The 14,716-nt window shown below is 49.8% G+C and overlaps 1 protein-coding gene across 1 annotated transcript in view; it reads left to right on the top strand.

Moving 5' to 3' along the window:
• The window catches only part of crocc2 (ciliary rootlet coiled-coil, rootletin family member 2), a 157,023-nt gene that overhangs the window by 103,200 nt on the left and 39,107 nt on the right, over window positions 1-14,716 (top strand). The window contains exon 17 of the mRNA XM_029697372.1: window positions 2,269-2,499. Within this exon, the coding sequence (XP_029553232.1) occupies window positions 2,269-2,499 (231 nt within the window). The remainder of the gene's footprint in view (window positions 1-2,268; window positions 2,500-14,716) is intronic.

The raw sequence follows: 14,716 nt of genomic DNA, 5'->3' as shown, positions 1-14,716 counted from the left end.
GATACGTAAGCTTATTAAATACCAGTGATACTATCAAGAGCAGTGTGCGGTTTCCTTCATCCTGTTTTAGATCAACATATTTAAAAAGCAGACATTGAAAATCCCTTTCTGCATGGTGAAGTTATGAATTACACTTTGGATGGTGTAACAATGCACCCAGTCACTACAAATAAACAGGCGTCCTTCCTAACTCAGTTGCCAGAGAGGAAGGAAACCGTGGGGAGATTTCACCATGAAGCCAATGGTGACTTTAAAACAGTTGCAGAGTTTAATGGCTGTCATAGGAGAAAACAGAGGATAGATCAACAACATTATATTTCTGTATTTCATTTTCAATAAATTTGCGAAAAATCTAAAAACATGTTTTCACTTTGTCATTATTTTGTGTAGATGGGTGAGATATTTAAGCAGTTTTGAATTCAGGATGTAACACAACAAAATGTGGAATATGTCTAGAGGTATGAACACTTTCTGAAGGCACTGTATACTACTACTACTAATACTACTACTATACTACTACTATATTACTACACTACTACTAATCTACTTCTACTACTACTGCTGCTACTACTACTGCTACAACTTCTACTAATACTACTACTATACCACTACTATACTGCTACTACCACTAAACCGCAATAATACTACATCAATACTACTGCTGTATCAGTACGATGCTACTATACTGCTACTATACTAATATACTACTACTATACTACATCGACTATACTACTATGACTGCTACTATACTACTATACTACTGTGCTGCTACTACTACTACTACTACTACTACTACTACTGTACTATTACTACGGCTATACTACTACTGCTACTATGACTACTACTAATATACTGCTACTACTACGACTATGACCATACTATTACTACTAAAACTATACTACTACTACTGCTACTACAACTATACTACTACTACTACTACTATGCTACTACTATGACTATGACTAAACTATTAATGCTACTACTACTGTACTGCTACTACTACTACTACTACTACACTACTACTACTACACTACTACTACTACTACTACTACTACTACTACTACTACTATACTATTATGACTATGACTGTGCTAATACTACTACTATACACCTATACTACTACTGCTATACTACTATGCTACTATTATGACTATGACTGTGCTAATACTACTACTACTACTACTGCTACTATACTACTACTACTACTACTGCTACTATACTACTACTACTACTATACTACTACTGTACTACTATTGTAAGTCTGACTCAGAGGCGACATGAAGGAAGGTATTTCAGTACTACTTTGACACATCTCTCTTCGACATTTTTCTCAAAACTAATGAAGTTCAGAGGAGAGGCTCCTATACCGCTGAGAAGGTGAGGTGTGGAGGTGAGGTGAGGAGGAGCTGAGGTGAGGAGGAAGTGAGGTGAGGTGAGGTGAGGAGGAGCTGAGGTGAGGAGGAGGTGAGGCGAGGAGTGAGGTGAGGAGGAGCTGAGGTGAGGAGGTGAGGTGAGGAGGTGAGGAGGTGAGGTGAGGAGGAGGTGAGGTGAGTTGAGGAGGAGGTGAGGTGAGGAGGTGAGGTGAGGAGGTGAGGAGGAAGTGAGGTGAGGTGAGGTGAGATGAGGTGAGGTGAGGTGAGATGAGGTGAGGAGGAGATGAGGTGAGGTGAGGTGAGGTGAGGAGGAGGTGAGGTGAGGAGGAAGTGAGGTGAGGAGGTGAGGTGAGGAGGAAGTGAGGTGAGGTGAGGAGGTGAGGTGAGGAGGAGGTGAGGAGGTGAGGTGAGGAGGAGGTGAGGTGAGGAGGTGAGGTGAGGAGGAGGTGAGGTGAGGAGGTGAGGTGAGAAGGAAGTGAGGTGAGGTGAGGAAGTGAGATGAGGTGAGGAGGAGCTGAGGTGAGGTGAGGAGGTGAGGTGAGGAGGAGGTGAGGTGAGGTGAGGAGGAGGTGAGGTGAGGTGAGGTGAGGAGGTGAGGAGGAGGTGAGGTGAGGAGGTGAGGTGAGGTGAGGAGGTGAGGTGAGGTGAGGAGGAGGTGAGGTGAGGAGGTGAGGTGAGGAGGTGAGGTGAGGTGAGGAGGTGAGGAGGAGGTGAGGTGAGGAGGAGGTGAGGTGAGGTGAGGAGGAGGTGAGGTGAGGTGAGGAGGAGGTGAGGTGAGATGAGGTGAGGAGGTGAGGTGGTGAGGTGAGGAGGAGGTGAGGTGAGGAGGAGGTGAGGAGAGGAATCACAGAAACGTTCATTGAGATGGATCCAAGATGATTGCATGTGGCTCCAGATCGAGGGTGAGAAGGCGGAGCTTGGCGAGCGTCGTCGGGAGGTGGAGGTGGAGAGGGCGTCGGCCAGGGAGGAAACGGGGAGGCTGCAGCAGGAGCTCCAGGACCTGACCGCTGACAGACGGGCCCTGGAAATCACCTATAGCCTCCTGCAGGAAACCAACCAGAGACTGGAGGCTGAACTGGCACTGCTGCAGAGGGAGAACAACCAAATCCTGGAACGGCATGCACAGGTCAGGCTCAGACCTCCTCTTGGTCCTCCCTCCCTTCCTCACTATCGTCTTCTTCTCAGCCCTCCCTCCCTCCTCCTCCTCCTCCTCCCACCCCCTCCCTCCCTTCCTCCCTATCGTCTTCTTCTCAGCCCTCCCTCCCTCCCTCGCTCCCTCCTGCCATTCCTCCGTCCTCCACATCTTCCCTCAGTCATCCCTTCATTCTCCTCCCTCTCTCCTCCCTCCACCTCCTTCCTCCCCCCTCCTCCTCCTTCCTCCCCCCTCCACCTAAGGGAGTCACACCACTAGTGATTCACAGCTCTGAGCAGCTTTATGGGTCTCGTTGTCACATTAAAACGCAATAGGAGATATTGGATCCATCTGCCTTGGTACTCAACACCTCTTTCTCTGATGGTATGTGAATCTTGGCTCTGCAATGTGTTTTATGAGGAACATGGGAGAAGGGAGACAGGGGATCCTCGTGTACGCATGTGAGCTGGAAAGGATAAATAGATATTACAGACATGTAATATCGCAGCAGAAAGGGATGAGTGAAAGAACCAATAAATTAGCGCCTTCCCTCCTCCTAATCCCAATGCCAGAGTTTTCCTGTTCTGTTTCCTCTCAGCAACATTAGAAATCTGTTTTATTTTTCTGTTCTGTGGAAAAATAGAACTCTGTGTTGAGAGATAGAATGTTCACGATTGTTAAACATTCCATCTGGATAAATCCCTTCAAAACATTTTCAGATAATTTATCTGAGTTTAGTTTACGGCACTACCATCACTTTCTGCTTGTGTTTTATAGCTCTTATTTGGGATCAATTCACACTCCTAATATTGGTCTAAGGCTTCCTCTTCGTATTTAACTAATGCGAGGCTGTAAGACATCCTGCGATTAATATATAGTTAGTTCATTTCCAAAAAACAAATGGCAATCATTATTGGCGTTCAAACAGTGTTATTGTAGTGAACTTTTAGATGTGAGTGGTGGGGGGGTAGTCAGAGGGAGTCAGAGTGTATACCTGCAGGATGCGTCCCAAATAATCCCTTATTAGTGCTGTTGGGGCCACCCCTTCCCGTTCTTATCCCGGTAACAGGATTGCTTGACAAGATACATGGCGCGAAATTCAAAACAGAAAAAATCGAATAATTTCAATTTCTCCAACAATCATCTATTTTACACCATTTGAAAGATAAACATCTCCAACCACATTGTCCGATTTCAAAAAGGCTTTACGGCGAAAGCATAAAGTAAGATTATGTTAGGAGAGTACATAACAAAAAATTACACACAGCCATTTTCAATGCAAGGACAGGCGTCACCAAAAGCAGAAAACCAGCTAAAATTATGCACTAACCTTTGACAATCTTCATCAGATGACACTCCTAGGACATTATGTTAGACAATACATGCATTTTTTGTTCTATCAAGTTCATATTTATATCCAAAAACAGCATTTTACATCGGCGCATAACGTTCAGAAAATGTATCTCCCCCAAAACTGCCGGTGAATTTACAAAAATACTCCTTATAAACGTTGATAAAATATTAAACTGTTATTCAAAGAATTATAGATTAACATCTCCTGAATGCAACCGCATTGACAGATTTCAAAATAACTTTACTGGGAAAGCACACTTTGCAATAATCTGAGTACTGTGGTCAGAAAAATACACTAGGCAATACAGATAGCCGCCATTTTGGAGTCATCTAAATGCATAAATGACCTTAGAAATATTCACTTACCTTTAATAATCTTCATCAGAAGGCACTTACAGGTATCCCAGGTCCACAACAAATGTTGTTTTGTTCTATAAAGTTCATAATTTATGTCCAAATAACTCCATGTTGTTAGCGCGTTCAGTAAGCTACTCAAAATGTAGGAGACGCGAGGAAAGTGTCACGACGAAAAGTAAAAAAAAAAATCTATTTACGTTTGTTCAAACATGTAAAACGTTGTATAGCATCAATCTTCAGGGCCATTTTAACGTGAAACTTCAGTAATATTTCAAATCTATCTAAATCTATCCAAATCTACTAATAATATGCATATTCTAGTTTCTGAGCCAGAGTAGTAACCTGTTCAAATTGGGTATGTTTTTCATCCGGCCGTGAAAATACTGCCCCTTAGCCCCAACAGGTTTTAACCACCATTTTGGGGGTTTGGTTATTAAAAAATAATTTTTACGACGTCAGTTCAATTACTTCAATTCCATTTAGTTCCGTTTTTTGGGGGGGTTTTTTAAGCCCAATGCATCTTTTCTCTAGAGAGAAATCAAATAATTCCTAAGAAAAATCTGAAGAAATCAAGTCAAGAACTATGTGGGATGCTGGGCTGAAGGGAGTTGTAGTTTTCATTAAGCAAATATTTAACCAGGCTCAGCGCAGAAACGTGTTATTTAACTACAATGACTATAATCCATTGCGCCTGGGGTTTTTTTTTGGGGGGGGGGGGGCTCAGAGAGGAAGAGGTTTCACTCTCACCAAAATCTGTCCAAAATAAACCCAATATATTTCTATGTGCTTAGTTTGGACCTCAGCTTGTCGCCTTTGGGACAACGACTCCCATTGTTAGGGGCGGAAACATCTCATTATATACAGATCTCTGGACAGTTTCACGCCTTCTACGTTAGTTTAGACACACACACAGACCACATGAGAGAGGAATGTACACAACGCAACAAAGAGGGAACAGAAACAGTTTGTGAAAGTTTACCTTATCTACGTTGAAGAACTAGTATGATGATTTAGTCAGACAGCCCTGCCAGATATCTCTAGATAGGCTAGCTAAATAGGATGATTGAAGACAGTACAGTAGAGGGAAGGGAAGGAAAGGAGGGATACCTAGTCAGTTGTACAGATGAATGCATTCAACCAAAATGTTTCTTCAGCAATTAAACCAACCACTCTGAATCAGTATGGGGAGCACATAATGTGAGATGGCCTGGCTGGCTGACTGCTACTGTCTGGCTGGCTGCTACTGGCTGGCTGGCTGACTGCTACTGTCTGGCTGGCTGGCTGCTACTGTCTGGCTGGCTGACTGCTACTGGCTGGCTGGCTGACTGCTACTGTCTGGCTGGCTGCTACTGGCTGGCTGGCTGACTGCTACTGTCTGGCTGGCTGGCTGCTACTGTCTGGCTGGCTGACTGCTACTGCCTGGTTGGCTGGCTGCTACTGCCTGGCTGGCTGGCTGCTACTGCCTGGCTGGCTGGCTGCTACTGCCTGGTTGGCTGACTGCTACTGTCTGGCTGACTGCTACTGCCTGGCTGGCTGACTGCTACTGGCTGGCTGGCTGCTACTGCCTGGCTGGCTGACTGCTACTGCCTAGCTGGCTGGCTGGCTGCTACTGCCTGGCTGGCTGGCTGCCTGGCTGCTACTAGCTGGCTGGCTGGCTGGCTGGCTGGCTGCCTGGCTGCTACTGGCTGGCTGGCTGGCTGCTACTGGCTGACTGGCTGGCTGGCTGGCTGGCTGGCTGCCTGACTGCTACTGCCTGGCTGGCTGCCTGGCTGCTACTGGCTGGCTGGCTGCTACTGCCTGGCTGCTACTGGCTGGCTGGCTGACTGCTACTGCCTGGCTGGCTGGCTGCTACTGCCTGGCTGGCTGCTACTGGCTGGCTGGCTGCTACTGCCTGGCTGGCTGGCTGGCTGCTACTGCCTGGCTGGCTGGTTGCTACTGCCTGGCTGGCTGGCTGCTACTGCCTGGCTGGCTGACTGCTACTACCTGGCTGACTGCTACTGCCTGGCTGGCTGGCTGCTACTGCCTGGCTGGCTGCTACTGCCTGGCTGGCTGGCTGGCTGCTACTGCCTGGCTGGCTGGTTGCTACTGCCTGGCTGGCTGGCTGCTACTGCCTGGCTGGCTGACTGCTACTACCTGGCTGGCTGGCTGGCTGGCTGCTACTGTTTGGCTGGCTGGCTGCTACTGGCTGGCTGGCTGACTGGCTGGCTGGCTGGCTGCTACTGGCTGGCTGGCTGCTACTGGCTGGCTGGCTGACTGCTACTGGCTGGCTGGCTGCTACTGGCTGGCTGGCTGGCTAACTGGCTGGCTGGCTGCTACTGGCTGGCTGGCTGCTACTGCCTGGCTGGCTGGCTGCCTGGCTGCTACTGGCTGGCTGGCTGGCTGGCTGGCTGACTGCTACTGCCTGGCTGGCTGGCTGGCTGCTACTACCTGGCTGACTGACTGCTACTGCCTGGCTGGCTGACTGCTACTGCCTGGCTGGCTGGCTGACTGCTACTGCCTGGCTGGCTGACTGCTACTGCCTGGCTGGCTGACTGCTACTGCCTGGCTGGCTGGCTGACTGCTACTGCCTGGCTGGCTGGCTGGCTGCTACTGGCTGGCTGGCTGCTACTGGCTGGCTGGCTGGCTGCTACTGCCTGGCTGGCTGGCTGACTGCTACTGGCTGGCTGACTGCTACTGCCTGGCTGGCTGACTGCTACTGCCTGGCTGGCTGGCTGACTTCTACTGGCTGGCTGGCTGGCTGACTGCTACTGCCTGGCTAGCTGGCTGCTACTGGCTGGCTGGCTGGCTGCTACTGGCTGGCTGGCTGGCTGCTACTGGCTGGCTGGCTTACTGACTGCTACTGGCTGCTACTGACTGGCTGGCTGGCTGCTACTGGCTGCTACTGGCTGGCTGCTACTGGCTGGCTGCTACTGGCTGGCTGGCTGGCTGCTACTGCCTGGCTGACTGGCTGCTCCTGCCTGGCTGGCTGTCTGCTACTGGCTGGCTGGCTGGCTGCTACTGCCTGGCTGACTGGCTGCTCCTGCCTGGCTGGCTGGCTGGCTGCTACTGGCTGGCTGGCTGGCTGGCTGACTGACTGCTACTGGCTGGCTGGCTGCTACTGCCTGGCTGGCTGGCTGGCTGCTACTGCCTGGCTGGCTGGCTGGCTGCTACTGCCTGGCTGGCTGGCTGCTACTGGCTGAGCAGAGATCAGATTATTACTTTAAGGAATAAAAAAGAACAAGTAATCAAATAAAACAACAATAATACACACATTTCTTTTCTTTCATTTCATTCTTTCTTTTCCTGTTTTTCTATTGATATCTACCCAATGAGGGAATGTTTCAATGTTTTGGCTTTGTAACGTAATTATTTCATATTACATTTCATTATCAAAACCGAAATCCAAAATATTATTATTATTTTTAAAGAATCGAACAGAAACTGAACTGATTTCAAAAAGAAAGAATCGCTCAGCACTACCCCCTATTCCCTATATAGTGCACTATTTTAGACCAGAGACCCTATTCCCTATATAGTGCACTACTTTAGACCAGAGACCCTATTCCCTATATAGTGCACTACTTTAGACCAGAGCCCTATTCCCTATATAGTGCACTACTTTAGACCAGAGCCCTATTCCCTATATAGTGCACTACTTTAGACCAGAGCCCTATTCCCTATTTAGTGCACTACTTTAGACCAGAGCCCTATTCCCTATTTAGTGCACTACCTTTGCTCTGGTCAACAGTAGTGAACGATATAGGGAATTTGAGACCTAGTATGTCAGGAAATGGTCTTTTCCACTCAGCAGGGAAAACTCTAGAATTACAGGGTAATATTATGACATCCTGCATTGTGAGAGGTTACCACGGTTACATCCCAAATGGCACGCTTGTTCCCTAGTGCACTACTTTTGACCAGGGTGCCATAGGGGCTCTGGTAAAAAGTAGTGCACTATGTAGGGAATGTGAAGGGAATGGGGAATGGGGGGATTTGGCATGCAGGCCATGACTTTTTACCCTGGAGCCTTAACATAAACTTAACTCTCTGATTGACGGGCAATATCCCGTTTTTTATGTTACTGCGTGATATAGGATTACCATACGGTGAATAATAATTTAGATCTGGTGAACGTTTGACCCTAGCCTTCCCTAATCGGAAAGCCTGGTGTAGTCTATGGACATACATAGCTAAAAAAGGGGTCAGGTTATTGTCATGAATCTTGTTCTGAAGGCAGCTATGCAGAGTGATAACTAGCTGGCGCAGACACACATTTCAATAGAATCTGAATTTTAAACCTAACCTTAACCTGAACCACAACCACACTGCTAACCTTAGACTAAAACAAAAAAAAACATAATTTTGTTTTCATGAATTTTTATGATATAGCCAAATTTTGACTTTGCAGCTGAACTATCGACCGGAAATCGCTCAGTTCTGCCTTCAGGGCAAGATACGTGACAATAAACTTCAACCTGTAAAAAAGGGATTGAGACGCGGTGTAAATCAACATGTTAAACCAATCAAATGCGTTGCTGGGCGGAGCTTAGATGAGGGCCCTGATCGACCATTATCGTTACACTTATCTCCCTCACTAGCTTTAAGCACCAGCTGTCAGAGCAGCTCACAGATCTCTGCACCTGTACATAGCCCATCTTTAATTGAGCCCAAACTACTACCTTTTCCCCTACTGTATTTATTTATTTTATTTATTTTGCTCCTTTGCACCATATTATTTATATTTTAACTTTTAACTTTCTTCAAACTACAAATCTACCATTCCAGTGTTTTTCTTGCCATACTTTATTTACTTTGCCACCATGGCATTTTTTTGCCTTTACCTCCATTATCTCACATCATTTGCTCACATTGTATATAGTCTTAATTTTTTCTACTGCATCATTGATTGTATGTTGTTTTACTCCATGTGTAACTCTGTGTTTTTGTATGTTGTCGAACTGCTTCGCTTTATCTTGGCCAGGTCGCAATTGTAAATGAGAACTTGTTCTCAACTTGCCTACCTGGTTAAATAAAGGTGAAATAAATAAAATTAAAATAAATAAATAAATAAACAGTCTGCGCGAGGACGTCCGTCGGGAGTTGGCCTGCAGAGACACCATCCTCACGTTCGACCAGCTGGTGGACCTGTCCATCCGGCTGGATAACCTGCTAGCTACCCACAGACAATCAGATCGGGGTCTGTTAGTTCCATCTCCCAGCACCCCCTCTCCGATACCCATGGAGCTGGGAGGGGCGGTGCGCAGGGAGACTGGAGGGGGTTCCAGCTCGTGCATCATCTGTGGCTGCAGAGGTCACACTGCCAGTCGGTGCCGGGTTGGTTCCTCTAGGTATCGAGGCAGCAGGCAGGGCGCTCTGGCGTCACCCCAGGTGAGCCGGCACCATTCTCACCCAGAGCCCTCTGTTGCACACATGTTTGTGTATGTCACTTTTCCCGAGTTTTCCCAGCATTCCCAGCATAAGGCGCTCGTAGATTCAGGCGCGGCTGGGTATTTTATAGATAGAGCGTTAGCCTATAGTTTAGGGATCCCCATCGTTCCCGTGGCTGTGCCCTTCCCCGTTCACGCCTTAGACAGTTGACCATTAGGGTCAGGGTTGATTAGGGAGGCCACCGCTCCTCTGGGTATGGTGACGCAGGGGGGTCACAAGGAGAAAATCAGTCTCTTCCTCATTGACTCTCCTGCGTTTCCCGTGGTGCTAGCCAGTTTGCCAACTACTACCAGAGATTTATCCGGGGTTTTGGTCAGGTAGAGGCTCCCATTACCTCACTGCTGAAGGGGGGCCCGGTGCATTTGCAGTGGTCGGCTGAGGCGGACAGGGCTTTTGGTCACCTGAGGGCTCTGTTTACCTCGGCTCCCGTGCTGGCCCATCCAGATCCCTCTTTGGCGTTCATAGTGGAGGTGGACGCGTCAGAGGCTGGGATAGGAGCTGTGCTCTCTCAGCACTCGGGTATGCCACCGACGCTCCGCCCCTGTGCCTTCATCTCGAAGAAGCTCAGCCCGGCGGTGCGGGAGCTGTTGGCTGTCGTCAAGGCTCTGAAGGCGTGGAGACATTGGCTTGAGGGGGCTAAACACCCTTTCCTCATCTGGACTGACCACCACAATCTGGATTACATCCGGGCAGCGAGGAGATTGAACCCTCGCCAGGCAAGGTGGTCCATGTTTTTCACCCGTTTTGTGTGTTACCCTTTCCTACAAGCCAGGCTCCCAGAACGTGAAGACAGACGCATTCTCCCGGCTGTATGACACAGAGGTGCGGCCCATGGATCCCACCCCCATACTCCCCGCCTCCTGACTGGTGGCGCCGGTAGTGTGGGAGCTGGACGCAGACATTGAGCAGGCGTTACGCGCAGAACCCGCTCCCGTCCAGTGTCGCGCTGAGCGTCTGTACGTCCCGTCTGCTGTTTGTGACCGGTTGATCAATTGGGCCCACACGTCACCCTCCTCTGGTCACCCTGGGATCGGTTGGACAGTGCGCTGTTTGAGCGGGAGGTACTGGTGGCCCACCTTGGCCAAGGACGTGAGGGTTTATGTTTCCTCCTGCTCGGTGTGCGCCCAGTGTAAGGCTCCTAGGCACCTACCCAGAGGTAAGCTACACCCCTTACCCGTTCCACAGCGGCCTTGGTCGCACCTGTCGGTGGATTTTCTAACCGATCTCCCCCCTCACAGGGTAACACCGTGATCCTGGTCGTTGTGGATTTGTTTTCGAAGTCCTGTCGTCTCCTCCCTCTGCCCGGTCTCCCTACGGCCCTACAGACTGCAGAGGCCTTGTTTACGCACGTCTTCCAGCACTACGGGATGCCTGAGGATATAGTGTCTGATCGAGGTCCGCAATTCACGTCTAGGGTCTGGAATGCTTTCATGGAACGTCTGGGGATCTCGATCAGCCTTACTTCAGGTTTTCACCCGAGAGTAATGGGCAGGTGGAGAGAGTAAACCAGGATGTGGGCAGGTTTCTGCGGTCCTATTGCCAGGACCAGCCGGGGGAGTGGGCGGCGTTCGTGCCCTGGGCCGAGATGGCGCAGAACTCACTCCACCACTCCTCCACTAACCTCTCCACCTTTCAGTGTGTATAGGGGTACCAGCCGGTTCGGGCACCGTGGCATCAGAGTCAGACCGAGGCTCCTGCGGTGGACGACTGGTTTAGGCGCGCGGAGGAGACATGGAAAGTTGTCCGTGTACACCTTCAGCGGGCCGTGCTGCGCCAAATGGAGAACGCAGACCGCCACCGCAGTGAGGCCCCGTTGTTCACACCGGGGGACCGAGTCTGGCTCTCGACCCGAAACCTGCCCCTCCGCCTGCCCTGCCGGAAGCTGGGTCTGCGGTTTGTGGGGCCATTTAAAGTCCTGAGGATAGTGAACGAGGTTTGTTATAGGTTACAGCTTCCCCTCGATTACCATATTAACCCCTCGTTCCATGTGTCTCTCCTCAGGCCGGTGGTGGCTGGCCCACTCCAGGAGTCTGAGGTGCGGGAGGTTTCTCCGCCCCCGCGTACTCGGTTCGCTCCATACTGGATTCGAGGCGTCGGGCGAGGGGCCTTCAGTATCTCATGGAGTGGGAGGGGTACGGTCCGGAGGGGAGGTGCTGGGTTCCGGTCGAGGACGTGTTGGACCCTTCAATGCTGCAGGAGTTCCACCGTCTTCGTCCGGATCGCCCTGCGCCTCGCCCTCCAGGTCGTCCTCGAGGCCGGTGTCGACGCGCTGCTAGAGCTGCGCGTCAAGCGGGGGTACTGTCATAGACTTCCTCCGAAGTCGGTCCCTCTCCTTGTTCGGGCGATGTTCGGCGGTCGACGTCACCAGTCTTCTAGCCATCTCCGATCCACCTTTCATTTTCCATTTGTTTTGTCTTGTCTTCCCACACACCTGGTTCCAATTCCATTCATTACATGTTGTGTATTTAACCCCCATGTCTTTTGTCCAAAATTGTTTATTGCTTGTGCACGTTATGTCTGGTGGGCGTCGGGTTTTGTACCCATTTATTGATAGTTCTGTTTTCCGGTGGGTTTTTATTATTAAACTGCGCCATTGGAAACACAGGTTTTGCTCTCCTGCGTCTGACTTCTCTGCCGCCAGTACGCACCCCTTACACATTCAGAGACTCTTGCGTTGCCTTGGCTGTGTGCTTAGGGTCATTGTCCTGTTGGAAGGTGAACCTTCACCCCAGTCTGAGGCCCTGAGCGCTCTGGAGCAGGTTTTCATCAAGGATCTCGCTGTACTTTGCTCTGTTCATCTTTGCCTCCATCCTGACTAGTCTCCCAGTCCCTGCCGCTGAAAAACATCCCCACAACATGATGCTGCCACCACCATGCTTCACCGTAGGGATGGTGCCAGGTTTCCTCCAGACGTGACGTTTGGCATTCAGGCTATAGAGTTCAATCTTGGTTTCATCAGACCAGAGAATCTTGTTTCTCATGGTCTGAGAGTTTTTAAGTGCCTTTTGGCAATCTTCAAGTGGGCCTTTTACTCTCTACCATAAAGGCCTGATTGGTGGAGACTCTTGGTCGTTCCAAACTTCTTCCATTTAAGAATGATGGAGGCCACTATGTTCTTGGGGACCTTCAATGCTGCAGAAATGTTTTGGTACCCTTCCCCAGATCTGTGCCTCGACACGATCCTGTCTTGGACCTCTACGGACAATTCCTTCGACCTACTGTGGGACCTTATACAGACAGGTGTGTGCCTTTCCAAATCATGTCCAATCAATTGAATTTCAAGGATGATCAATGGAAACAGGATGCACCTGAGCCCAATTTCGAGTCTCATAGCAAATGGTCTGAATACTTATGTATTCATTTCTTTGTCTGTGATGTGCCTGTCCCTTCGATGTGGATAGCGGGGTGCTCCCATTGCTGTTTCCTGAAGTCCACGATCATCTCCTTTGTTTTGTTGACATTGAGTGAGAGGTTGTTTTCCTGACACCACACTCCTAGTGCCCTCACCTCCTCCTTGTAGGCTGTCTCGTCGTTGTTGGTAATCAAGCCCACTCGGAGGCTGAAGAAATTTGGCTTTGTCAGCCAAAACACAGACAAACTTTTACAGATGCTCAATCGAGAGCCTCCTGTCGGGCATCACCGGGGGCAAACTACCTGCCCTCCAGGACACCTACAGCACCCCATGTCACAGGAAGGCCAAAAAGATCATCAAGGACAACAACCACCCGAGCCACTGCCTGTTCACACCGCTACCATCCAGAAGGCGAGGTCAGTACAGGTGCATCAAAGCGGGGACAGAGAGACTGAAAAACAACTTCTATCTCAAGGCCATCAGACAGCTAAACAGCAATCACTAACTCAGAGAGGATGCTGCCTGCATTGAGACCCAATCACTGGGCACTTTAATAAATGGATCACTAGTCACTTTAAACAATGCCGCTTTGAATAATGTACACATATCTTACATTACTCATATCACATGTATATACTGTATTTTATAACATCTATTGTACCTTGCCTATGCCGCTTGGCCATCGCTCATCCATATATTTATATGTACATATTCTCATTCACCCCTTTACATTGTGTGTATTAGGTAGGTTTTGGGGAATTGTTAGATTACTTGTTAAATGTGTGTGTATTAGGTAGTTGTTGTAGAATTGTTAGATTACTTGTTAGAAAACGCAGGAGAGTCAATGAGGAAGAGACTGATTCTCTCGTGACCCCCCTGCGTCTCCATGGCCAGGGAGATGGTGGCTTCCCTGATTAGCCTTGACCCTAATGGTCGACTATCCAGAGCGTATTCCGGGAAAGGTCTAACCACAGGAATAATGGGGATCCCTAAACTAAGGGCGAACGCTCTGTCGATAAAATTCCCAGCTGCGCCTGAATTGATGAGCGCCTTATGCTGGGAATGCGGGGAAAACTCGGGAAAACAAACCGGTACAAACAGGTGGACAACAGAGGACTCTGGATGAGAGTGGTGCAGACTCACCTGGGGTGACGCCAGAGTGCCCTGCCTGCTGCCTCGACTCCCAGAGGGACCAACCCGGCACCGACCAGCAGTGTGCCCTCTGCGGCCACAAATGCTGCACGTGAAGCTCCCACCTCCAGTCTCCCTACACGCAGCCCCTCCCAACTCCATGGGCACCGGAGCCTCAGGACGTCCGACCGGATGGACAGATCCACCAGTTGGTCAAAAGTGATGGTGGCATCCCTGCAGGCCAACTCCCGCAGGCCGCATCTGCAGTGGTCGATGAGGGTTCCATCCTGCTCCGGCGGTCAAGGCCCGGAATTCCAGTGCGAACTCCTGTGCGCTCCTCGTCCCCTGCCTCAAATGGAAGAGCCGTTCCCCCGCCGCTCTTCCTTCGGGCGGATGGTCGAAGACGGCCCGGAAGCAGCGGGTGAACTCCTCGAAGTGGTTCAACGCCGCGTCTCCTTCTCCCCATACGGCGTTTGCCCACTCCAGAGCTCTCCCTGAGAGGCGTGAGACGAGGGCGAACACTCTCCCTTCCCGAGGGAGCTGGGTGAACGGTGGCCAGGTATAGGTCCAGTTGTAAGAGGAATCCCTGGC

The sequence above is a fragment of the Salmo trutta genome, chromosome 17 (assembly GCF_901001165.1).
Source record: "Salmo trutta chromosome 17, fSalTru1.1, whole genome shotgun sequence".
Lineage (NCBI taxonomy): Eukaryota > Metazoa > Chordata > Actinopteri > Salmoniformes > Salmonidae > Salmo > Salmo trutta.
The sequence above is the reverse complement of the archived record's forward strand: the minus strand, read 5'-3'. Positions and strand labels throughout refer to the sequence as shown.